The sequence below is a fragment of the Sinocyclocheilus anshuiensis genome, unplaced genomic scaffold, assembly GCF_001515605.1.
Source record: "Sinocyclocheilus anshuiensis isolate Anshui unplaced genomic scaffold, SAMN03320099.WGS_v1.1 scaffold405, whole genome shotgun sequence".
NCBI lineage: Eukaryota > Metazoa > Chordata > Actinopteri > Cypriniformes > Cyprinidae > Sinocyclocheilus > Sinocyclocheilus anshuiensis.
The window spans coordinates 61,178-87,059 of record NW_015539855.1 but is presented as its reverse complement, the minus strand read 5'-3'; the positions used below and the strand labels follow the sequence as shown (position 1 = coordinate 87,059).

The 25,882-nt window shown below is 36.3% G+C and overlaps 1 protein-coding gene and 1 pseudogene across 1 annotated transcript; both read left to right on the top strand.

The window, feature by feature from the left end:
- The window catches only part of LOC107684808 (PIN2/TERF1-interacting telomerase inhibitor 1-like), a 28,631-nt pseudogene extending 21,650 nt beyond the window's left edge, over positions 1 to 6,981 (top strand).
- A 5,970-nt stretch (positions 6,982 to 12,951) lies between these two features.
- Positions 12,952 to 15,657, top strand: LOC107684791 (transcription factor Sox-7-like). Its single transcript, XM_016481145.1, has 2 exons — positions 12,952 to 13,395; positions 14,604 to 15,657. Exons 1-2 carry the CDS (start codon positions 13,164 to 13,166, stop codon positions 15,563 to 15,565), a joined length of 1,194 nt encoding a protein of 397 aa, XP_016336631.1. The 5' UTR covers positions 12,952 to 13,163; the 3' UTR covers positions 15,566 to 15,657.
- Positions 15,658 to 25,882: the final 10,225 nt, after the last annotated feature.

Sequence of the window (25,882 nt, the reverse complement as noted above, 5' to 3'; positions counted from 1 at the left end):
TGGCAATGGTAACAAAATCTATGAGAGTAAAAAAAACATGCACAGACAAAACCAAATTAAGCCCTGCGGCTCGTGACGATACATTGAGGTCTTAAGACACAAAACGATCGGTCTGTGCAAGAAACTGAACAGTATTTATATCATTTTTTACCGCTGATACACCACAATGTCCAACTGTCCTGAGCACATTCACAACATCCGGCGCGTGATGCGTCAACGTGCTCTGGCACATAGATACAGTATATATACGTAGATGCCTCATTAGCAACTGTTTCTATGGGCCGCAATACGTAAGAATCTACGTATATATCTACGTATATAGGACAGTTGGACATTGTTGTGTATTAGAGGAAAAAATGATATACATACTGTTCAGTTTCTTGCACAGACCGATCGTTTCATGTCTTAAGACCTCAGTGTATCGTCACAAGCCACAGGTTTTAATTTGGTTTTGTCTGTGTATGTTTTTTTTAACTCTCAAAGCTCTGGGACCCATTGACTGATATTATATGACTGAAAGACTGCAACGGTTTTGAGTTAAAAATCTTCGTTTGTGTTCTACTGAAGAAACAAAGTCACCTACATCTTGGATGCCCTGGGGGTAAGCAGATAAACATCAAATTTTCATTTTTGGGTGAACTATCCCTTTAAGTATAAAATCTCTATACTTGAAATAATCAACTTTATATATAGCACAGTATTATTGCACCAAATTGCATTCTTTAATCTCTGGAAATGTTCTACAGTTGATGATGCACTGAGAGCTAAATAAGTTATTCATTCAATCAGGCATAATTTTTTATGGTTTTAAGTTTTTTCTTTTTCATTTAATTTAAATATACAAATGAGCAAAACAGGGATCATAATTGGAGAAATATGAGAGAGAATTTTAAGTCTGGTTTGCAAGGTACAATCAAAGCAAGAGACACCAAAGCACACTTTAATACAAAATGCCTTTTTTTTTCTATATTTTTCAATATTATAATTTATTTATTTATTTATTAAGATCGTAGCACACTACTAACAAATTGTGAACTTACCTGTACCTTGCTTGTTCTGCATGCCCGCTGTATTAATGTATCTATACATTTATTTTTGACTGTTTAACATCCTCAGCTGGGATTATTGTAAAAGTATTGTGAAATATAGGTACTAGAAATAATCATAACTTTATATATAGCACAGTGTTATTGTACCATATTGCAGTCTTTAATCCCTGGACACTAGAAGTTCTCATTGCTGACGCAGCATTTGCAGTGCTAAACTAGCGTAGTCAGAGCACCGTGTCTCTGTGCAGGAAGGAATATTACTTTTGTATTTATAAATTAGGGACTCTCTGACATAGCACAGAGTGGGACAAATTAGTTGCAGTTTTCAGCAGCAAAATCAAGAGTGTTGTCACGATTTGGGTTTTTTTGGTTCGTGAACACATTTTGACAACGTTTTTTCCCCCCACTGTCCCTGGCTGCTTCGGACTGTCTGCTGCAATGTCCTCATCGCGGCCTTTTGAATATCCCGACACCCCTCTCCATGTCCAGCCCCGCTGCTGCGCAGCTCCCACCCCTCAAGCCGCCCATGCCTGGGGAGAGCGGAGCAGGAAAGAGCCCATAGCTCCTGCTGCAAGGGCCTTATCTGAGTGCTGCACACAGTTCAGAGAACGCATCCTCTTCCTGGGGCCTCCTATCTGCCAGGAGCAGAGAAAGAACGAGGGGAATGTGGCGGCAGAAGAAGCCAGAGAGCGTCTGAGAACATTCGGGGGGCCATTTTTGTTGTGTTTATACCCTCATTAGGACGTCCAAGCACAGTCATGAAACCTGGACTTGCGTTATCTCCGTGTCAGCCTTCCTGCTCGCTTGTTTGTTTGTGTGTGCGTGCACGTATGTGCTTGCATGTGTGTGGTATAACCCAATCCGTGCTCAGCACTGTTGAGGGAATGCTACCAGCAGCACTTCTCTCGGCACATTAGAGAGATAAGCCTAATGGAGGTCCCCAGGCGGTGAGACGTCGCACCACACACACACACACACTATCACTACTTCTCCGATGAAGAGGATTTCCCCACTCGCTCCATCTCTCTTCCTCTTCTCCTCGTTCTTTCTCTCCAGAGAGTAATTTCACAGTATGCTCCAAAATGCCCCCCAGTCGTTTCTCTAAGTCCCTGCTACACGCTGTCAGCCGCATCTCTTCTGAAGACCTCTTTCGGTCCCCCTCCAATCCAGAAATATAGATTTTCTTTTATTTGGAGGGAAAAGTGAGACTTCTGTTTTAATGAGCCTACATCTGCAGTTCTCCACTCTCCCTCTGGGCGACGTACAACTTTTGAGGGACCTGTGGCAGCAACTTGTAGTCACCATGACCATCTAGAACAGTAGTTCCCAACTCTGGTCCTGGTCTACCACCAACTCTGCATTAAAGAATGGACCCATCAGCTTGTCCTGAAATGGGAGTTTCAGATAAAAATGTCCACTGGACCAGGGTTGGGAACCACTGATCTAGAACAGTGGTTCTCAAAAGAGATAGTCCACCCAAAAATGATAAATCTGTCATCAGTTACTCATGTTCATGTCATTTACTCATGCTTATGTCATTCCATTTAATTTTTCTGCTGAACGCAAAAGGTGTTTTGAAGAATGTTGGTGACCAAACAATTTCGGGTGCCATTGACTTTCCATAGTGTTTTTTTGTCCATACTGTTAAAATCAATAGGACTTGAAACCATTTAGTTTCCAACATTCTTCAAAATACTCTCATTTGTGTTACACGAAAGAAAGTAAGTCATACAGGTTACTTAGAGTGAGTAAATGATGACAGATTTTTCATTTTTGGGTGGACTGTCCCTTCAACAAATTTTGCTTGGAAGTCATGGTGACCACAGTCAGAAAAAAACTGGGGGAAGGTGGAAGAGCGCACTGTACATTCACTCCCCACACCTGCAATTCCTGCCATTACTGAGACTCGAACCTGCAACCTTTGGCTACGAAAGCAGTGAAGACTGGCATCGCTTCTCTTGATGCCCTTCAAATGAAAATTACAACCAAAAGCTGCGCAATATGGCATTGTATCAGTATTTTATTTTCCGAGTTGTGTATTCTGAGTTGTGTTTTGTGGTAAAAATAGCAACAGGTAGCAAGTAGCTCACAGACTGCAACCATTTGACATCATAGACGCAGAATGCTCTATAATGGTGCCACCCATTAGTCCAAAATATGTATAAAATGAGACATAATTTACATTATATTAAGCCATAGAAGTCTTAATACCCAGGGATCCTTTTAAGACACTACTGCGAATCTTTTAGGGTTAAAAGAGGTACAAAGATGTCCCTTTGAGGGTATTGCCCCAGTGACAAGCTACTGTACCCCTCAAGGTAAAATCTGCTTTTTTTTTTTTTTTTTTTTTAGTTCAACAGAGTATTAAGATTTCTAATAAAATAAAGTAATAATTAGTGCTGTCAAACAATTAATTGTGATTAATGGCATCCAAAATAAAAGTTTTTGTTTACATAATATATGTGTGTGTGCTGTGTATATTTTTTATGTACAGGTATATATAAATACACACATGCATGTATATATTTAAGTAATGGCATCCAAAATAAAAGTTTTTGTTTACATAATATATGTGTGTGTGCTGTGTATATTTTTTATGTACAGGTATATATAAATACACACACATGCATGTATATATTTAAGAAAAATTGTATATTTATATATAAAATATTAATATTTTATAAAATATCAGTTATATATTAATATAAATATATACATGTATATGTGTTTATATATTAAATATACACAGCACACGCATATATTATGTAAACAAACACTTTTATTTTGGATGAGATTAATCACGATTAATCGTTTGACAACCCTAGTAATGATACAATATTACAAACTTTTAATTAAAATGTGAACAATATTTTTTTGTTGTTGTTGCTTTTGGCATTCTCTTTCCCATTCGTTGCCAATCATTTAGTTCTCGTTCCCTCTCTCTCCCAGTGATTACCTTTCTTCCCTCTATTATCTCTAATCATTTAAAAATGTGGGGAAAAATAACAACAAATCAGTCAGCATAAAGAAATGAAAAATCATAGAATGGTTCATCCTTGCATGTTTAATTTTTTTTAATTACTTCTCTCTGGTGATGTATGCAGAACTTCTCCAATCATTTAGTTCACCCTTTTCTAACAATTGACCACAATCTTGCATCTGCCTCTATCCAATCAACAACTGATGAATATATCCAAGTCCTGCCCTACTATTTTTCTTTTCTTTTTCGATATTCTGTTTTACTCAAAATACATCACAATACAGAAAAAGACTGATGACTACTACTGTTACATCACTACTTTACTGTTATTATAATAATATATATCACAGTATAACAATAGTGATAATACTACTGCTAATAATATTGTTTTGTCATAAAATATTTTATCATAATGTTTTAGTTCTTCAGCTTTAAGCTCTTCAGCATTATAGGTAGTCATACGTATTTTGTTGTTTCCTGGCTGTACAAAACCTTTGCAATCTGTTTTTTTTTGTCCAGTCCCTCCATACATCTTTTGAAAAATGCCGTTTTCACCGGTGTCTCTGGCGTAATGTAGAGCACCGGCGTGGTTTAGCGCCGGCTTCAGAGCGGGTATTCCTCACTGCAAATCATTATGCATTGAGGAGGCCATTAGCAAAATGAAGACGAATGGGAGAGAGAGTCACCGTGATAAAGTATTGGAGGACGACAGTTTAATCTAAAGTGTTCCTCTGTGGTCTTTCAACATAGTCACTGTGTCGTGCTACGGTTTGGCCTGTTATGATTAAGCTGTATGCTATGCTAGAAAGTTTGTTCTTTCTCTTAATGCTTATAATCATTGTCTTAGTTTGGCCAACGCAAGCACTGACTCTCACTCATCAGGCAAGTTTTTCAGGAATCAGTTGTTTAATCCAGTCATTTACACAGTGACTTGTAGATAACGCCCCCTTTTGAATCCGTTTCCTCTTTATATTTATATATACATGGTGGGGAATATTATACAACACGGCGTAAAAATATATTAAGACATTAACAGAATCAGATTCTTGACAGATTGAGAACAATAAATGTTTTCTCTTCAGATTTTTTTTAAAATTGAAACCAAGTGTTTTGTAAATGTCTCTTAGCAGATCGTTCAGATGAAGTTCAGTGATGTCACTAGATACTTGGGACAAGTCTCAGCATGACTGGAAGTTGATGGACACCAGTTTAAGCATTTAATGACACGCATGCATAGGGGTGTGTGCATCAAGGTTCTTTGAATTAATTGAGGGGTTGCCCTGTTCATTCCTAACAGACAGGACTCTGTTTCACTGCTGGATGGGATTATTTTATCAGTTTGTTCAACTTTCATGTTGAGTTCTTTGTCTAGTCTTCGAGATGATAATAAGATGATAATAATCATCATTATAATAACAACAATAATATAACTGCAACAAAAGTACATAATAATAATAATAATAATGTAATGTGATGTAATAACAATATACTAATATTGTTGTTGTGTTATAAAGTTTGTTAATGGTTTTTATTATAAAATTATACTGTATTACTTGATGATGATGATGATATGTGTGTATAAATTATATTGTATTAAACTATTTTAATAGTAATGGCAATAATATTGATAATAACGAACTATTATTATTATTGTAAATTAATTATTAGGATTATTGTATTAAGTTTTTAGATTTTATTATATATTTAACACTAGTAATTTTTTATTAAAACAAATAAAATATGGTGTATAATTACCTTAGTAATATATTAATTTGTTCATTTTTGTTTTTATAAGAAGTAATATAGAAGTATAATTACAATTTATCATCATCATCAAATAAACCAATAAATTCATTGATTTTGAATTTTATAGTACACTGCATAATTAATTTTATTATTAATTGTACGTTTGGTATGGTTATTGTTATACTGTATACAGTTTTTATATTTTATGGTATATTTTATATTTTAGTAAATTACTAGAAAATATACTGTAATCACAACAATAATATAATATTTTTTTAGTTTGTTTTATTAAAAAATGTAATACGTTTTATAATTAAGCTGTCCATCATCGTCGTCATCATCATCAAATAATTAACCAATAAATGTATTTATTTTGAATTTTTCTTTCACGTCATAACTTTGTATTGTTATATTTGTCTATATCTTTCATTTAGGGAAGCAGTGGGCCTGACTCTCAGGAAGAGAGAGAAGAGGACAAAGACACAGTTACTAATCCCAACCCAGAGACACAACCAAAAACCATGACCAGCACACTGACCATGCAAGAGTACTTCGCCCAGCGGATGGCCCAGATCAAGAAGACTCAGGCAGGACGAGACCCAGCCACATCTTCATCTGAGGTCAGCAGCAATGCACCTTCTCCACTGGCTACATCTGCCTCCATGGAGGACTCCCTGAACACCAGCGATATGGAACAGTCCAAAAAGAAGAAAAAAGACAGGGAGAGTGATAGAGATGGCGTAGAGGAAGATGCACTGGCCTCAGTAACAGGCAAGAGTGGTGAAGAGCCAAATCACTCACAGAAAAAGAACAAGAGGAAACGAGAGAAGCGGGATGAGGATGAGGATGGGACTGAAGTGTGCAGCGCCCCTACAGTAACGGAGGGTGCCACTGAAGAAGACGCTCCCAACTCAGGAAAGAGGAAGAAGGACAAAAAAACATCTCTAGAGGTTCATTCAGATGAACCTAAAACAATAGAAATTGAAAATATGGACCCTAAAGTTTTGGATAAAAAGAAAGAAGAAAAAGAGAGAAGAGGAAGGAGTGACTGAGGAAGTGGTGTCCAAAAAGTCCAGAAAAAATGAAAAAAAAAAAGTTTTTTTTGTTTTTTTTATAATTGACTGCTCTTGACTCTAGACTTTTTGATACCATTGTGATTTGAATAGTGAGATCACCAAAATGAATGGCAACAAAGCCTATGAATTTACAGTTATAATTGGTTTGTATCTCCATATTTAAACTATGAAAAAAATATTAAAAACATCTAAACTGTATGTGTGGTTGATGTGTTTTTCTTTGTTGTCAGGTTTCCAGGAAGTAGCATACTTGGATGCATGCTACAAGAGCAAAATTGACCATAGATATGTCTTTTAGTGTGTGTGTATGCAGAATTTATCTGATACATAGAGAGATAATAATGTTGTGCAGCATTTCAAATTCCTGAATGTAGCGAAAAGATATAATTTTTCATAATGAGTAATATATCACAAAACATTGGGGTATTTTCATAAGCAGATTTGTTAATGTTTCAAATGCCACCTATAGAAATTACTTAATTGATATTATTTTTTAAATGATATTTAAAGTATTTTTATATAGTCCATGATGGAAGAATGCTTAGCTAAATTTGTTTTAAATCTGCATTAATCATTTTCAGAACATTTAACCTAATTTAGAGAAAATAGGACTAATCAGGTGAGAAATTATGTATTCTACATAACCAGACAAATATTGGCATAATTAGTCAAAATCAGTTATATAATTTTGCTTTGTTATAGATCATATAGTCATTTCTGATATGGCTAATTAAATGTATAATCCAAATTCCAATTTGTGAAAGCAATAGTTCACCAACTATGAACATTTGCTGAAAATGTACTCACCCTCAGACCATTCAAGATAAAAATGTGTTTGTTTCATCAGAACAAGAGAAATTAAGCATTACATCGGTTGCTCATAATCCATAATAAAGCTTCCTCCAGTGAAAAAGTTCACCCCCTGTTGTCCTCTCACATCAAAATCTCCAGATATATTTGTTTAGAACTGTTTTTACTTATAAACCATGCTTGATTTGTACATATTTTCCTCCCGATTCAGAGGAGACTACTTTCTCACTGGAGAAGTTAATATAATGGATGGGGGACTATGTATTTTGGGCAGAAATAACGGTTTGAAGTTAAAACATCTTGATGGATTTATTACAAACGCAAAGCTTTTCACTTCACAAAATAGTAGGTTGTTGATGGGCTGGAGTTCTGTTGTGGAATATCTTGATGTTTTTATCAGCTGTTTGGACTCTAATTCTGACGGCACCCATTCACTGCAGAGGATCCATTGGTGAGCAAGTTATGTAATGCTACATTTCTCCAAATCTGTTCTGATGAAGAAACAAACTCATCTACAGCAAATAGCAGGTTTTCTTTTTTGGGTTAACAGTACTGATATGACATTGATTCTTAAACTGTGCTCACATGCGCTCTTTTAAACCCTTATTAATTGAAATGATTGCAAATGACTAATAGTATTCAAAACAGAGGTCTCAGTTCATTATTTTGCCACATCCGTGTAAAACTTTTCCAGTCATGGTCCTGTGCAGAATACAAGGGTAGTGTGTTTAAAATAACTATTTTATTGTGTCTGGCGGTATTGTGAAATTTGTGACAGTCACCTCAGGCTCCATTACACTAAAAAATTATTTTTCACAAGCATAACTTATGCAATGTTGACAAACCAGCTCTGTGAATATTGCTTGTACAAATTGTGTAGTGTCTGCCCGTTCACTCCTATTGTTCCCTTTAAAGTAGACAACAAATGATGACTGAAGAGTGACTTAAGTGATGAAATAGTCATTTGCATTGCAGTACATAATTAGTTTATAGGATAAAAAAACTACTTTGTGTTTGGTATTTCAGTCTTGATTCGCATCTGCCGTTTGGCCAGATTTGTCTTAGTCTTCTCAGAAATAAGTTGACCAGCCCAACATGTCAGCAGTGTTTACTGTCAGTATGATTTATACAAATAGACGGTTTTGGGACATGGATCATAGGACTTAAATTTAATCTCACCTATTATGCACATATCCTTAATGATGACGCTAAACAAACACGTTTTGCTTTTTTTTAAGTGCATGATTAATAGTACACCGCTCGGCGTGACACTGCTTTTCTTTGTCACACTAATGTGTAGCTTTGAGGTCTTTTCATAATGATAATGTCAACCATTGGGTCGAGTTTAACCAATGTATGTTAAGTATATACGACTGAAGTCTTGAGCTGGTGCAGAGTAACTGGCAGCAAATACGATGCTTTTGTTTAAAATCCTAATGTCCTTGTCACACGGTCAATATTGATCCTCCCGAAATCAGCAATACCAAAGGATGTCCTGTTTTACTAGATTAATCAAATCCAATGGAACTGACGTTCTCGTGCACTTTGTTCAACTTTGTCGTGAGTTTATTAAAGAGACAATCAAAGACTAACATTTTCAAGAATACGGCATTTTGCGAGGATAGCAGAAACCCCAAAAGATCGTCTTGTTTTGAGTCTGAGTGGGCGTATGGAGCAAAAAGAGGGAAAAGGAAACGGACAGCTTATGCTACTCAGAACAATAATTGTAGAATCTGCCACACAGCAACGGCTTAATTTGTTTATGTGTCATGACTGCCGCTATAAATGGCATCTGCTTCTGAGGTAAATCTGAAAGCATCGTCAAACCCGTTTGTGGTGATGAAATAATGGAGCTACATCTTACCTATTCCCATGGTCCATGTCCAGAATCCATTTTGAGGTGCTTGTCAAAAGGGGAAGGATGAGAAGATGGAGATTGTTTCAATCGTTTCTTTTAGAGAAGAAAAAAATTAAAGGGCAGATTATTTTGTCAAAGCCTTAAATAGGGGGAGTGGGGGAAAATGTGAGATGTGTCACATTTTGCTTATGTTGTCCTCTAGGGATGGAGAAATGAGATTTAAAATATTTTAAAATAGCCTAGCCTATATTAAAACAAAGTGGTCCAGTGACACAACTTGCCCCACATAATAGGCACGGTCAGAAATACCCCTGATATATCAACTGTGAGGTCAGACCTGCCGATTTATGAATTCATCTAACATTTATTATTAACTAATTTAGGAGTTTTGTATGAATTAAGAGTGTTTTCGAATGTATCTTGTATTTTAGATGGGACAAAAAAGTTCTGGAAACACTGAATGTGAAAAAAAACACTCCAACTCCAAATCTTGAAATGGTAAATACATCAGAATAGACTGTTAACATACAGCATGGCTCAGTTATTTTCAAATGTTTTCTGCATTTCTGTTATGCTATGTGTGATCTTGTCCATTATTTACAGATAATATTGTATTTGATTTAAATTTAAAGGTAACAGCCATAGTTGAGAATATTTCAGTTGAGTCCATTGAAGTATTTACCGTAAACTGACAGCAGAAAATGCCCTTATTAAGGTCAAAATGCATTTACATTTCAAATAATGTCTACAAAAATGTATTTTTTTTAACTAATGCCTCGTTTATACATTTATCAGGAAATAGTTTATTTCAATTTTCAACATTTTGTTACAGTAAACAGTATTTGTAATAGTAAGGGAGTCAAAATGTATTATTATTACTATTATTATTATTAGTTGATTAACTGACTTACCCTGTAATATCTGACACAGTTTACCCCATGACTACCATTTTAAGAGAATGCTTCATTTAATGATTCATTGCTAAAAAGTAATAATTCATGGTCTATTAACATAATTAAAAAAGAAGGATGCTGAAAATTCAGCTTTGCCATCACAGGAATAAATTACAATTTAAAATATATTCAAATAGAAAACAGTTATTTTAAATTGGAATAATATATCACAATATTACTCTTTCAAAAACATTAAAAAATATATACATATACTGTATATTTACGCATGTTTGCTTTGATATGAAATAAACTATTTATGACTTGTGCATCCCAACCAGGCAGGTGTGCATCATGGGCCCGTTATACATTTTTGGTCATGTGGCAAAAATAAAGCATTTCTCCTTATAGCTAAAACTTCTCAGTAGGTGTTTGCTTCAACACAAAGCAGCAGGTACGTCTGCAATCCACCAACGTTAATCAAACGAAACAGGAAATCATGCCTCAAAATGCAGAACCAGAAACATGTTTATCTAGTGAACGCCAAAAATGAGTAAACACAGTTTACACGTCCAGTTTGTCACACCCAAACATGTGCAGGTAGGACGAGGAGAGCAGGAAGTGTCATTTTCTGTCATAATGTTTTTGCAATCTGGGGCATCAAGCTCCTCTTCCTGTTCCTTCAGTGAATGAATCCCTCATTTTAATGGTGTTCGTCCTCTGCTTGTTCACTGCACTGGAACCAATCATTCCTTTGAACTCTTTGAATCTTACAGGAAGAAATTCAAAGGTCGGTCATAAAATGATACTTTTTTTTTAAAACACCAGTTTCTCGCTTCAGATTCTCTTGAGTAGATCATTGGTTTATTCTGAACTCTTCGGGTCTTTGCTGCAGCTTTCATGAACCGCCGATACAGCTGTCAACAGGAACTCCATCATCTGATCATGACAATAGGAGTTATGTACAGCAGCCCTCATGTCGGTATGGAGCACCAGAAGTATAAGGGAGGATCTGAACTGTCTGACATGTGAATCATTGAGCAGAACGACCGGTTTTGATGAGTAAGTGATGTAGAACCTGTCTGGGGAAAGTTCTGTGTCATGTCTGATGGAAGTTATATAACAATTTCCTCAAGCGAAAATGAATAATGAGAATGTAAAATGCGTCATGAATTCTGCTGAAACTTGGACGCATACTGGTGGCCCCATCAAAACAGGTTTAAATATCTAAATATATCATTCCATTTAAAGCAACGTTTCAACACCTTCGCTATTTTTAAAATGTTATGTACAGTTGATTACATAATTTTATGAAGAATCTTTTATTGCTTTTCCAGTAGCAAAGTGGAAACTGGTGTTGGTTACCATGCTTTTCGTTATTTTAAGAGTACTAGTGGAAATCATTCTTGACAGAATGTCTTTTTTTTTTTTTACATGACTATATTTGTTGCACATCTTTGCCAACCAACCCCAACATGAATGAATTGTTAATTATTCTAATTTTATATCCATATGCCAATTCCAAATTTTAAATCAAAATTCATAAAATGGATAATCCCAGTCCTGGCTTCTGATTGCTATTTTTGATGCATGTTGTGCCTATAATAACACCCTTTAACCAACGACGCAATATAACATGGCATCTTGTGAATTAGTGGTTAAATAACATTTTTTTTCTTATATTTTTAATAGCTTCCTTTATTTTCATGACAACTTCGGCTGAAGGGATTCGTTTTCATTTTGACATTCAAAAATTGAGAAGTTGACCTCATAATGAGAAGTTTTAATAATTTAATGTCATGATAATTTCATTGTGGATCAAGACAACAAACATTCAGATGTCACAGAATGCACTTATGAACTAGACATAAACGTTCCAAATAGAACAAAAATAGTTTTTTTTTCTTAAGTTTGATACAACTGAAGAACCTTTTCTCATTTAGCGTTTTTACAAAATTTTACAGTTAAAATTACACATTTTTTACAGTGTAGTTCTTTAGAAAACCTACATAGGCTATAGATGTACTGATGGTGAAGAATCCAGAAACCAATACTCTGATCTTATGAACTTGTAATGTGACTTCAAGACCTTTTTCAATTTTCAAAGAATCCTATAACCAACTCAAGAACTGCTTTGCTTTGCTAAACTTGAGGTGCTGAAAAGAACAGTTGAAGAACCCGTATTAGTTAGCTACATCCAACCAAAGTCTTGTGAAATGTATCAACTTTTTTTAAGGTTTAACTTTTAATAAATATTTTCTTCCATTAATTGTTTATTGAATAATTGTCATATAGTAAATGTCTACTAGATTGACTGAAAACAGTCAACCATATCCATCGCTCCGTCAAAATAATGTCATGAAAACAAACCCAACCAGTAGCTAATGACGTGATTTAGTAGTAAAGCTGTTGAAATATTTTTGTCACCTCTGTTTTTTTCTGTCGCTGGTCTCAGGTTGCAGTCAAGGAGGAGCTGAGATCCTCCCGTGGGCCTGTGCTGGAAGCTGCTCCTCACATATAAAGCGCTTCCCAATGCCGGAGGAATCAGTGAATCACAGCTTCAGAGGGGAGTCGAGCACCATCCACTCATCTCTCTCACAGTGCTCTTCAACCACCAGCTGCTCAGTCAAAGTCATCTCTGATTGCGCTTTTACTTTGCTTTAAATTCAAAAACAAAAGAAAAACTCTTGGTCCACATTCGCGCTCGAGAAACAAAGTTTGAGAAGAAGGGAAGCTGAAGTTTTGAGAGCGCACATGGCTGCTCTGATAAGTGCGTATTCGTCCTGGCCGGAGAGCTTTGAGTGCTCCGCGGGAAATGCGGACGTACCTGACGGACACACCTCCCACAGAGCTCCCGCGGACAAGGTGTCAGAGCCGCGCATCAGGAGACCCATGAACGCCTTTATGGTGTGGGCCAAAGATGAGCGCAAGAGACTCGCAGTGCAGAACCCTGATCTCCACAACGCGGAGCTAAGCAAGATGCTGGGTAAGACATTATCAGCAGGCTACTATTTGTGTAATAATCATTATTATTAACAGCTCATATTTATTGTTATTATTATTAAAGTAGGAGATTGTTATTAATGTAATTGGCACGTTTTGTGAGACTTTTGTTAGACAGTTGTTTTGTTTTATGCATTGAATACAGAAAGTGGGATGTTTAATCCCTTCTAAACTAATTGTAGACACAAATTAAAAGAAAAAATGTTTTGTTTTTTTAACTTGAGAAGCGTAAAGAACACAGAGAGCGTGAATCTGTTCGAGACGAACCTGAACTGAAAATAAACTAAAACAAAACTGAAATAAATCTGAGTCAGTGCATGAGATGAGACACATCTTTAATTGTATTTATTTGTATTTAGATCAAGAGCGCACATTCATCATTTCACACATGTGGGAGACTTTTTTTCCCCCAATCATAAATATTATACAAATCTGACTTTATATAAAAGATAAATAATTTCAATATTTGAACTATTTAAAAACAATAATACCTATAAATGATAATAGAAACCATTTCAAATGTATTAATTAAACTTTGGGTTTGTATAAGAAATAACTGAAAGAAAAGTGTACAACTTCATGGGATAATGAATGAATTAGAAGTTCTGAAATAATAATTTGTATGTGTATATAATTTTTATCAGTTTTATTTACTGCTATACATTATTTTAGTTGTGATAAATTTGCAGGCCTGTTTTAACAGTAATTGGCATTTTAGGAAATTATGTATTTTTTCTCTGCTGTTCTAATTTTTGAAAATTCTTTCAAGTGGTTTTAAAAGCTACAAATTATAAACTCAGTATAATTACTGCCATTATTATAATTCAAACATTATCAAATTTATGCCAAGTTACAAATAATGTACCTTTAAAAAGCTTTTAAAACTATCTTCAAAAAGACATTTTTATAACTGCCATTGTACTAGTTGTTGATTATTTATCTGTATTATTTCTGTTAAAATATAAAAAAAAATGCTTATGCAGACATTATTTAATCTAGCTTTGTTTTCTGCACAATACAGAAGCAGATAAACTAACTGTTTGTAAACTAATAAACCATTGAATTATTTTGTGTTGGTGCTAATATGATTGTAAAGGGAACAGTTAATAACTGGACAATCTTCAAAACTCCAAATGGATCCTTTAAAAATACAGTATTAAGTCTCATGTTCCTGTTTTCTCTCTCCAACAGGAAAGTCATGGAAAGCTTTAACTCCGCCGCAGAAGAGACCGTACGTGGAGGAAGCGGAGCGGCTGAGGGTGCAGCACATGCAGGACTACCCCAATTATAAATACCGTCCTCGTAGGAAGAAGCAGCTGAAGCGCATCTGTAAACGCGTGGACCCCGGCTTCCTCCTGACCACCCTCGGCCCCGACCAAAACTCCCTCCCGGATCGCCGAGGCTGCTGTCACCCCCTCGATAAAGACGACGAGAGTGGTGTGAGTGGCAGTGGTGGCTTCGGTTCTCCCAGCACAGCTCTACCCGGTGTCAGGGTCTTCAGAGATCCCGCCAGTTCCAACAGCAGCTTCGATATGTACCCGTACGGCTTGCCCACGCCACCTGAGATGTCGCCTCTGGACGCCGTGGATCACGAACACCAGACCTACTACTCGTCCTCCAGCTCAGTCTCCACCAGCCCCTGCTCATCCTCCACCTCTTGCCCAGACGACAGGCGTCCCACCCCGGTGCACATGAGCAGTCCACACCCCTACCATCCCGATTACTCCCAGCAGGTACCTTTGCACTGTGGGAGCTCACATTTGGGCCACATCCCGATGTCCCACCAGGGAAGTGGGGTGACCCTTATCACAGCTCCTCCGTTGTCCTATTACAGCCCTTCGTTCCCGCAGGTTCAGATCCATCATGGGCACCAGGGGCACCTGGGCCAGCTTTCGCCTCCTCCAGAGCAGGGGCACCTGGAGGGTCTGGACCAGCTGAGCCAGGCTGAATTGCTGGGTGAGGTAGACCGAGATGAGTTCGACCAGTACCTAAATTCCACTAGTTATCACCTCGAACAGGGCGGGATGACAGTCACTGGACACATCCAGGTAACGCCGGCTTCCGTTTGCTCCAGCAGCGCTACGGAAACCAGTCTCATCTCCGTATTGGCCGATGCCACGGCAGCCTATTACAACAACTACAGCATTTCATAAACACCAAAACAGAGACAATTGACACAAACAGAGACTGTGGGCTCGACAATATGACTGGCAGGTGAAAGAAAGGTCGTGGAGGGAGCGGAAAAGAGAAGCTACAGGAAGTCAAAGGACACCTCAGGGATGCATAGATAAAAAAAACTGAAGTTCATTCCCATCTTTGTTTCCAAAAGAAGAACGGAAGTAAAAGAAAAAAATGGACAAACATAGAAAATGCTCTCATGTCTTGCCACAAAAGCATGTACATATGCTATAAAGCTTATTTATATATCGAATTGTTTTGCATTAAAGCTTATTGTATTGCTTTTTTTCAGTCCAGATATATTCATTAGATTTTTTTTCAAACCTCAATAGTTTTACATCAAGGATTATTTAAATAAGGCTGATCTCTTCCTTCATAGGACATAATTTTGAAGGAAATTCTGCCCTTTCTTTTCCCTTTACATTAATTTCAAAAATGTATATGTATATTCAGTTAAAAGAATAATAATAATGAATACTATTGTATGCCAGTTTAGGTTTTCCATATTAATTTAATTCAAATAAAATGTTGAGTTTATACATTTAGTATTCTCATTTTTGATATCCACACAGATGTCAAGCAGAAGAACGTAGCTCAATATTGATGTTTGTTGAACACCGTTCTGTTTGGCCGATTTCAATGGTTAGGACTTTCATAAGATTTCATGATTAATTGCATTGTTTATGCCCATATAAGTACAGCACAGTGATTCTGTCTGTATTTGAGAAAAAAATGTTGCAGATGCTGTTCATTTTGTGATATATTAAAAGTGAATGTTCTGAGGTCCCATCTGAATTAGACGCCGCTAAATAAAAACACAAAATAAATACAGGTGAAAAGACTCTTGATTTTGTAATGACTGAAAGATTTTTTTTGCTCACTGTTTGTAGTAGTAGTATGTATATAAACTGCTTTATTGGAAGTTATAGGTTTATTTTCAGTTTCATTATTATTTAGTAGCTCTTTTTTTGTTTCATTTTTATCATTCATATATAAATTGCTTTATGGAAGTTAAATTTTCTGCTCTTTTTTTAAATTTTCATAATATTATTTCTTATCATGAGTGAGCATATAAACTATAAATCTTAATTTTTTCACAGTTATTTCTTAGAAATATTTACAACTAAACATTTATATTTTTTTCCAATATTTGTGGAGCTTTTTTCCACACATTTATTTTAGTACTGAACGCTACCATTTGAGGTCCCTTCAAGAAGCTGACCTCTACAGTTTTTGTTGTTGTGCGTGGCGGGCCGTCGCCATAACCATAGCCCTGGAAGCTGGCGGTATCCACACAACGTTCCCAGTTTGCTATCAGCAACACCCATTATGCACTCAGTTTCACTCCTCCGTGGATCAGAGGATTAGTGTAAAACAGGCTCTGCTGTTTTTCTTTCCGCCTCCATCTCCATGGGCCTTTTGTTTCCCCTCGTCTTATTCTGGGTGCGTGTCTTAAGCAGAGCGCTGGAACTCCCCTCCTACCCTACCTTCGCCCCCCTCTGCTGCCTGTCCTATCTTGCTGATGCAGACTTTCATAATCTCTGTGAAATAAATAAATACACCTCGTCCCGTCAACTGTTTTACACGTTCATCGTTTTTTATTTTTCTCCCTCTGTCTCTCTCTCCCTCTCTTTTCAAATTCCTCCTCTTTTCTGATAAAAGGAATCTGAAGTGGGGGAAAGAGGGAGGCGGTGGCGGGCGTTTGACAAATCCTGGAGTCTGGCTTGGTCTTCCTGCGTTTTTTGGGAACGGTTGAGTCGTGTTTCTTGTAAAGAGGATGTGGCGGAGAAGCAGTGTTTCCTGCCTGATAAGAGTAAAGCCTCTCTCCGTCAGGATGTTTGGGCCCCGGCCGGTCCCCACATTAAAAGAGCCCATGGCGAGGGAAAGGGAACCTGCTGTTCGTTTTAGCAGGGAGGAAACATGGCTCTCGTTGATTAATATCTCACACCGTGGTTTTTTTAGGGCTTCGATTTGACCCTCCTCTGGTTTGGCCACACCAGATTTTCTTAATCTGTCTCTGTCACTGGCTCCAAAGACAAGTGCTAGTAGCTTGTGGTTATGATGTGAGTTGAGGCGTCATATTCGTTTTTAAGAAACGTTTCAGTCAAGGGACATTCATCATGTGACTCCAATTTATTTTCACAAGTGAGGTTGTTATTAACAGCCTGTGAGTGAATGCTTAAGGTTTGGGAGAGGGGGTGATTGGAGCCACCAGCCCCAGGCCGAGGCTTTAATTGTGGCTTATGACCCAGACACCTCTAGGTTCAGAGTAAGTGGACCCAATACAACCTATTCCACTGGCCTAGGGGAAGGGCATTGTGTCATGGTAAAACACAAAATTCAACATCAGTATGTTTACATACATTTTAAAATGTTGATATCTGTCAGGCTTAAACAATACATTTATTTGGCCTTGTTGTGTGCTTACTCTAAAGGACAGAGGTGGTGTTCAATGTGTATTTTAATCAATCAAATATTCAGTTACACATTGTATGTATACTTCATAGACATGTAAACAGACTAAAAGACATATTTATACAAAATTTTGGCTTTATTAGTAATTATATTACAAAATATTAACTAAAAATATTAACAATCCAGTAATAATAATAAACAGGCTAATATAGTACATAATAATACAGGGACATGAATTAGAGAATCATTTTTTTTAAATATGTTCATCATAATTCACCCAAAAAGTAGTCTAGACTCGACTTTTCCACCACTACAAAGAGAGAAACGTTTCGAGTGAATCGAGTCACTAGAATGAATCGGACTTTAGTTTCCAATGAAACGATTCATTCGAATTCCAAACGAGAGAAAGGACCATACGCGTGAGAGCGTTTAATCATTCTCGCAGGTAAACATCCTTACTGGACTATATTTCAAAATATTATCCACTGTTTTTTTAATCATATTTCATTAGGCATATTAACCTAATTAAAAATAAGTCGGAGAATTTAAATGAGTGTGTTTGATTATTCTTTCAGCTAAAACAGCGATGTAGCACTCGTTGGATAAAGTAGCTTGATCGTTACTGGATAGACCATATTTCAAAATAGCTATTATCATGTATTTTAATTGTATTTCACTGGACACATTAACCTCATTAAAATAAGACATAAAAAGAGAGTTTAGATAAAGGTCGTTTAGATGGGTGTGCTTATTCTTTCAGATAAAACAGTTGTGTAGCAGTTATGTAAATTGATCTTTACTGGGCATATTTCAAAATATTGTCCAATATTTAAATTATATTTCACTTGATACATTAAATGAATTAAACATAACATACACGTTTATACGGTGGTCACACCATGACTAAGCCTGCTTTAGGGTTTTCACCAAGACTTTTGATAAACATTGCGGCCCATTGTAGTCACTGTGGAGACTGCTGACTTTCAGGAAACCAGGGCAAACAATCAACTCATCTGCTACAATCTTTTCCTTTGTGAAACTTGAATAATTCTCCATGCAACATACTAAGAATACACTGCACTCAGTGTCACCCACAGAATGGCCTCTATTTCCATGTTCCTTAAATAGGCCAGAGTGTTGGCTATACAGTGCCTGAGAATTACATTAATGTGCAGAATGTTATGTGAATTGTTATTTGTAAAATGAGGTCATGCATGCATTCTTGATTCAATGAAAAATATGCAAACAGTCAACTTGACTATAATAACTTGTGTCAAATTTGTGGTATACACTGTTTATCAAACTGTTCTTTTCACAATTTCTTACAGCATTACAACTTCAAATTCACGTTTGAATTTGCATCCGTCTCACGACAACCCTTTAAGACATTTATGCTTCAAAGGTATATAATTGAAGTTAACAGATTTCCCCTTTTTAATGGGCTCTTCTTGTTTTTTTCTCTCTGATTGCTCCCGGGATCGGCTCCATTCTCAGGTCAGCTCTGTGGAATGTGGATGTCAGGTAGTCTCAACTGTTTCCTGTTTCCCCAGCAGTGATGTCACATCGCCGGGCAAATATGCAAGAGAGTGCTCCAGCACGCGCCATCTTCCTCACAGCGGGTATCTGATGGTGTGACACTGCGTGTGTACGACCTTGCTGAGCACATCTGGGTAAAGTATTAAGTGTCCTGAGGGAGAGGAGGTCGTGCATATTGACGTCCCTGTCTGAGACATACTGGCTCGAGCTCTGATCATAAGCCTGACTGGGTGTGGAAAAAAGCCACCTGATAACGTCAGCCCATATGCTAAAATGAGTTAGACAGCACATACTGTACACTGTAAAGTTGCAAGGCTTTTCAAGATTAAACAATAAAATACTTTGATTTTTACTTTGTAAATTAATGCAGGCAGATGCAAAGTCGTTTAGACAAAAAGAAATCACACATTGCATTATTCAAGTCAACATTATGGTTATTTGTATTTTCTTTGGCTGAGAATGTAAAAAAAAAAATGCAGCTGCATAATTTATTTATGCCAGCGTAGTATTCATACAGTTACAGTTATGAGTGTAATGCAGACAGATAATTATTGAGATTCTAGCACATGCTGCTATTATCACAGTTATTTCCTGCTACTGTTCACTGTAAAATTAAATATATATAAATTATATAAATAACAATTATTTATGAAAAAAGAAAAGTTTTTACATTAAAATAATAATCCCTGGAAGCCCGCCTTAAAGTAAAAAAGAAAAAAGGTAAATCTGAGATAAATTTTAAAATAACAGTATTACAACTGTAAGATATACGTAGTTGCAATTATGAGATTTCAAGTGTGAGATATAAAGTTAATTACAAGAAATAAATTGACATTGTAAAATATTAAATCATAATAATGAGATCTGAAATTGAAATTTGAGAATGAAATTGCAACTCCGAGATATAAAATTAAAATGATCACAATTATTGCAATCACATCATGAAATATTAAGTCACAAATATGGGATATAAATTCACATTGTGAAATATTAAGACACAAATATGAGAAATAAAGTTGCAACTGTGATATATAAATTCACATTGTGAAATATTAAGTCGCAATAAAGAGATTAGATAAAGAGATTGCAACTGTGAGATATAAAGTTAAAATTGTCATAATTGTGAGATGAGAAATAAAGTTGCAGTTATGAGATATAGTCACATCATGAAATATTAAGTCACAATTGTGAGATATAAATTCACATTGTGAAATATTAAGTCAGTTACGAGATACAAATTCACCTTTTGAAATATTATGTCACAGTTATGAGATACAAATTTACCTTGTGAAATATTACATCACAGTTATGAGAAATAAACTCACGTTGTAAAATATTAGGTCACAGTTATGAGAAATAAAGTTGCAATCATGATTTACAGTTGCAGTTATGAGATAAAGTTAAAATTGTGTGATATAAAGTCACAATTATGAAGTATTAAGTCATAGTTATGAGAAGTGAAGTTGTAATTGTGAGATATTGTTGCAATTATTAGAAATAATGTTGCAATTGTGAGATATAAGGTCAAAATTATAAAACTGCAATTGAGATATAGTCAAAATTGTGAGATATTAAAAGTTGAAACAACTTGAATAAATAATAACGTAATGACAATAACTTACTACAATAACCTAACTATTCAAATCAACATATATGATGTCCCATATAAGTAGTGTTGCTTTCGTCAACGAAAATTATGACTAAATATTTTATTCAATTCAAAGTTTTAAATCAAGCTATCTCGTGCTACTGCAACAAAATTACCCAGCTGTAAAATCAAAACTTTGTTTAATTACCATTATAACTAGCTTTCTCACAATGTTTACATATGAATAAAAGCCTACATTAAAATCTGTCATATAAATTGGTCTCTTCATTAGAAATTAGCCTACTGATTGCCACCATTGATAGACAATTTTTTTTTTTATAATATTAAAAATATGTATGACATTATATTCTGCAGTTCTTCCCTGTTGTACCGAATATCTATACTTTTCAAATTATCACATCGAAGTTAGAAATTCAAATATTGTGACAAAATTAATTTTGTAGGGTGCCACAAATTTGTTAAAATTTCCAAAGGGTGCCGCGACTAAAGAAAGGTTGGGAAACACTGATTTAGAAGACGAAAACCAAACAAAGTTAAGTCTGACACAGAGAAAGGGACCGATGGCCGGCCAGCCGGGGTTCGTCTTTATTTAAATTTATGTGTGTGTACTTCTAACATGTTTGGTTGGTAAAATAAATGTTGTAAATTAAAATCAGAGCGTCTTCCGTGTCTGGAATGGATGTATTCTTGAGTCTATAAGGTAACAATAATATAATAAGATAACCTTGTTTGAAATGGGTTTGGCTAAAAGAAAATGTTGGTTTCGTCTATACTACTAGGTACTTATACTATATTGACTGGGTTAAATACAATTGCATTTCTAAAAAGAGACTAAAATACAATTTTCATTGACTAAAACTAGACTAAAATGTCATCAGTTTTCGTTGACTAAAACTAGACGAAAATAGTCATGGATAATTCTGACTAAAATAAGACTAAATTGCTCAGACTTTTAGTTGACTAAAACTTGACTAGACTAAAAAGAGTATGAACGTGACTAAAACTAATAAAAACTAAAATGACAGCTTCACACAAAGACTAGACTAAAACTAAAATTAAAACAGGAACAAAAACAACACTACATATAAGTCAGCTGTAAAGTTAAAGGGGGAACAATGACATTGACCTTGTTAATTTACAGAACTAATGTCTCATATTAGTCTACCTACCTAATCACTATGGTATGTCACAGCTTCATGGCCAAACCGTCCAAATGGAACAGGAGTCTGTGTCTGTCAATATGGTCACTGCACATACCAGCATGTGGATGGAGAAGAATAATAACCTGCTTACTATTCATATTTGGCATCCATTACTGGTGGCTGGGGATTATAGGTCTAGCTGTTCTCCTGCATTCCTGCTCATTGTGGTAGAACAACAGACTCGGCAAGCAGATGTGGTGCAGGCATGGTGCAAGGCCAGCTAAAGAATGGACCAGACCTGGCCCAGGGCCCTGTGCCATGTGGTGGAGCCAGCGCATGGGTACAGATGGGAACCCCTGGAAAACTTGAGGGATGCTGCAGGCAGCCAACGGCCACCCACCTGTACCTGCGTGTGAATACGCCAGCCGTGTTGAGTCCAGCACCTGTTTACTGCAGATACTGAAAGGTGCCATTAACTGAGAAAATGAGGCTGGAGTTCCACTGCCAACCACAGGAGAGGGAATACAGCTTCCTCATTTTCCTTCTCAGAGGTAAGCGATTCCAATATCAACGTTTTATGCCTTGTCTCCTCCTGCTCAGCATTGTCAGGATACTTTCGCCATGCATACTAATTGTGTAATGTGAAATTTAATGTTTTAAATATATGAAACAGCTCGACAAATAAATAAAAAAATATCACAAGTCATGAAACTGTTCAAAAAGGCTTGACAACATATCAGAACATGGTGGGGAAAAAATATATAGGTAATTTTTTATGTTTTTGATGGAAACCTCTTATGCTCATAAAGTCTGCATTAATCAAAATACAGTAAAAGCAGTCATATTGTTAAATATTGTTACAATTTAAAATAACGGTTTCTATTTTAATACAGTGTTAGCAAAGCTGAATATTCAGCAGGCATTACTCCAGTCTTCAGTGTCACAAGATCCTTCAGAAATCCTTCTAATATGCTGATTTGCTGAAAGAAATGTTTCTTATTATTATAAATGTTGAAAACGACTCTGCTGCTTAATATGATTTTTTTTTTTTTCAGGATTCTCTAATGAATAGAAAGTTTAAAAATGTTACATTATAAATGTTTTTACTGTTAACTTTTGATCAGTTTAATGTATCCTTGCTGATTATTTTACTGATCCCAAAACAAATACCCTTGTAACTCTAAACCTTCAAGGATAATTTCACTTCCAGGATAAACATTTCCTGATAATTTACTCACCCCCATGTCATCCAAGATGTTCTTTCTTTCTTCATTCGCAAAGAAATTAAGGTTTTTGAGGAAAACATTCCAGGATTGTTCTCCATGTAGTGGACTTCAACGATGGCCAACAGGTTGAAGGTCCAAATTGCAGTTTCAATGCAGCTTCAAAGGGCTCTATCCCAGCCGAGGAATAAGGGTCTTATCTTATCTTGGATGACATGGGGGTGAGTAAATTATCAGGACATTTGTATTCTGGAAGTGAACCAATCCATTAACCTTCGAAGTGCTTTTCCACAGCTTTTTTAATTTTCAGAATAAATAATATTTTTATAACTAAAAAGTCAAGGCACAGGTTTGTCAGTGCATTTTTAACCCATAAAGCATTCTGACAAAACACAAAGCTATAAGAATAGTTTCAGCAATTTATGGGACATCTGTGTCAGGTTCTTTCTTACTTCTGACCCACAACTCCCATTCAGGGCTGACATGTATTGTAGGTGTAATCAGTGTCACAGAGTCAGACTCACTGAATCCTTTGCTGATACAGATCATCATACTGTGGACATCCTACCAGGGTCAGTGTGAGTAGGCTGCAAACTCTACAGGCTTGTTTTTGTAAAGCACAGGAGCTCCCAGGAGTGTCATAACTCTTAACCCCAATGTGGAGGAGGATGTTCCTATTGTGCTTCCTAATTGCAATGTGGATCTTTCATTTAGTCTGTGTAAAAAGTCGCGTCATTTCCTGTCCTGCTGCTGGAAAGAGTTTTTGGTGACAGCCCAATACTCTGGAATTTTTTGTTCCAGTGATCTATGACCTATATGAACTGCGAAAACGCATTAAGCCATTGATTTAATCATCTTATGAATCATAAAATCCAAAAGAGGACTACTTTCAGAGATGCTAGACAATAATGGTTCTCTGAGAATGAAAATGTCAGCATTACCTCTGTGTTTGTAAATATTTATTAGGTTTGACAGCTCAAGAACAATTTTTTTCTTGAGAAGTTTTTATGCTTGTGACCCATCATAGGCCCCAAAGACCACTAACATCTTGTTTGAAGTCACTAACTATTGTGTCTGTGTTTACTCGACTAATTTCCTGAAACCACAGTAATGATTACGATGAGAGATGTTTTAATCTGTTTCGTCTGGGGTGGACTTTATACCTGCTTTGTAGACAAATCACATGAGTAAGAAAGCATAAGTGATCGACGTCATTATTCAAGCATTTTGCCTGTGAAAACAACAAAAGCTCATAGCACCTCTGAACTCATGCTCGCCGCCAGAGTAACAACGGCAATACCGAAAATCATTGCGTTTATCCTCAAATATGTTATTCTGACAAAAGAGAATTTCCGATGCCTTGATCCCATGTGTTTACAATGTGACAACAGGGGGAGGATCAGTAGCGGCTGACCTTGGCCACTGCACAGAGTAATATCATTTCCCCTCATGTGCGCAAACATTTTGGAGCGATGTTGTTTATGAGTTCGCAAGGCATCTTTTCCTGGTAGATAGTCAGATCTGTTTCCTTAAGACTTCACTTCAAATGAAAATCATTGAAATGAGTCATAGTGCCAGTGACAGTTTGTCATGACACGTCTTGACAGGTGCATAACAGGATGTATACTATAGTGTTCATGGATCATCATACAGTAGCCTATAAGCAAGGACGACATTGAGGTATATAGGTATCACAATCAAACCCTGAACAATATTTTTAGGCTAATTTTAATTTATTAATATCATATTGCTCATTGTTAATTGATATTTGCCAGTAACAAATTATGTTAATATATACAACTTGAAATGTTAAAAATGCTTTCTGACCCTGCATAGACAGCAACGCAACTGAAAAGTTCAAGGCCCAGAAAGGTAGTAAGGACATTGTTAAAACAGTCCATGTGACATCAGTGGTTCAACCATAATTTTATGAAGCTACGAGAATACATTTTGTGCGCAAAGAAAACAAAAATATCAACTTCATTCAAAAATGTATTTTCTTCCATGTCAGTCTTCGACACGTTCACGACAGTATCACGATGCATGCGTGTGGTGATGCTGACATTGTGCGCAAAGAACGACTAATGACTTTATTCAACAATTTCTTCTCTTCTGTGTCAGACTTCGATGCTTATTCACGAGAGAACCACGACTTGTGCGTGTGCCTTCCTCTGCTTGTAAACAAGGCGCAGCGCCTCCAGGTTCTACGACAGCAGCACCACACGCATGCATGGTGATACTGTCGTGAACGAAGAAAAGAAATTGTTGAATAAAGTTGACATGTTTGCTTTGTGCACAAAAAGTATTCTTGTAGCTTCATAAGATTAAGGTTGAACCACTGATGTCACATGGACTATTTTTCGATGT

Excerpts from the sequence above, each read along its gene's own strand:
- LOC107684791 (XM_016481145.1), top strand. The coding sequence starts at position 13,164 with ATGGCTGCTCTGATAAGTGCGTATTCGTCCTGGCCGGAGAGCTTTGAG. Across the intron at positions 13,396-14,603 it reads GGAGCTAAGCAAGATGCTGG|GAAAGTCATGGAAAGCTTTA; the intron begins GTAAGACATTAT and ends TCTCTCCAACAG.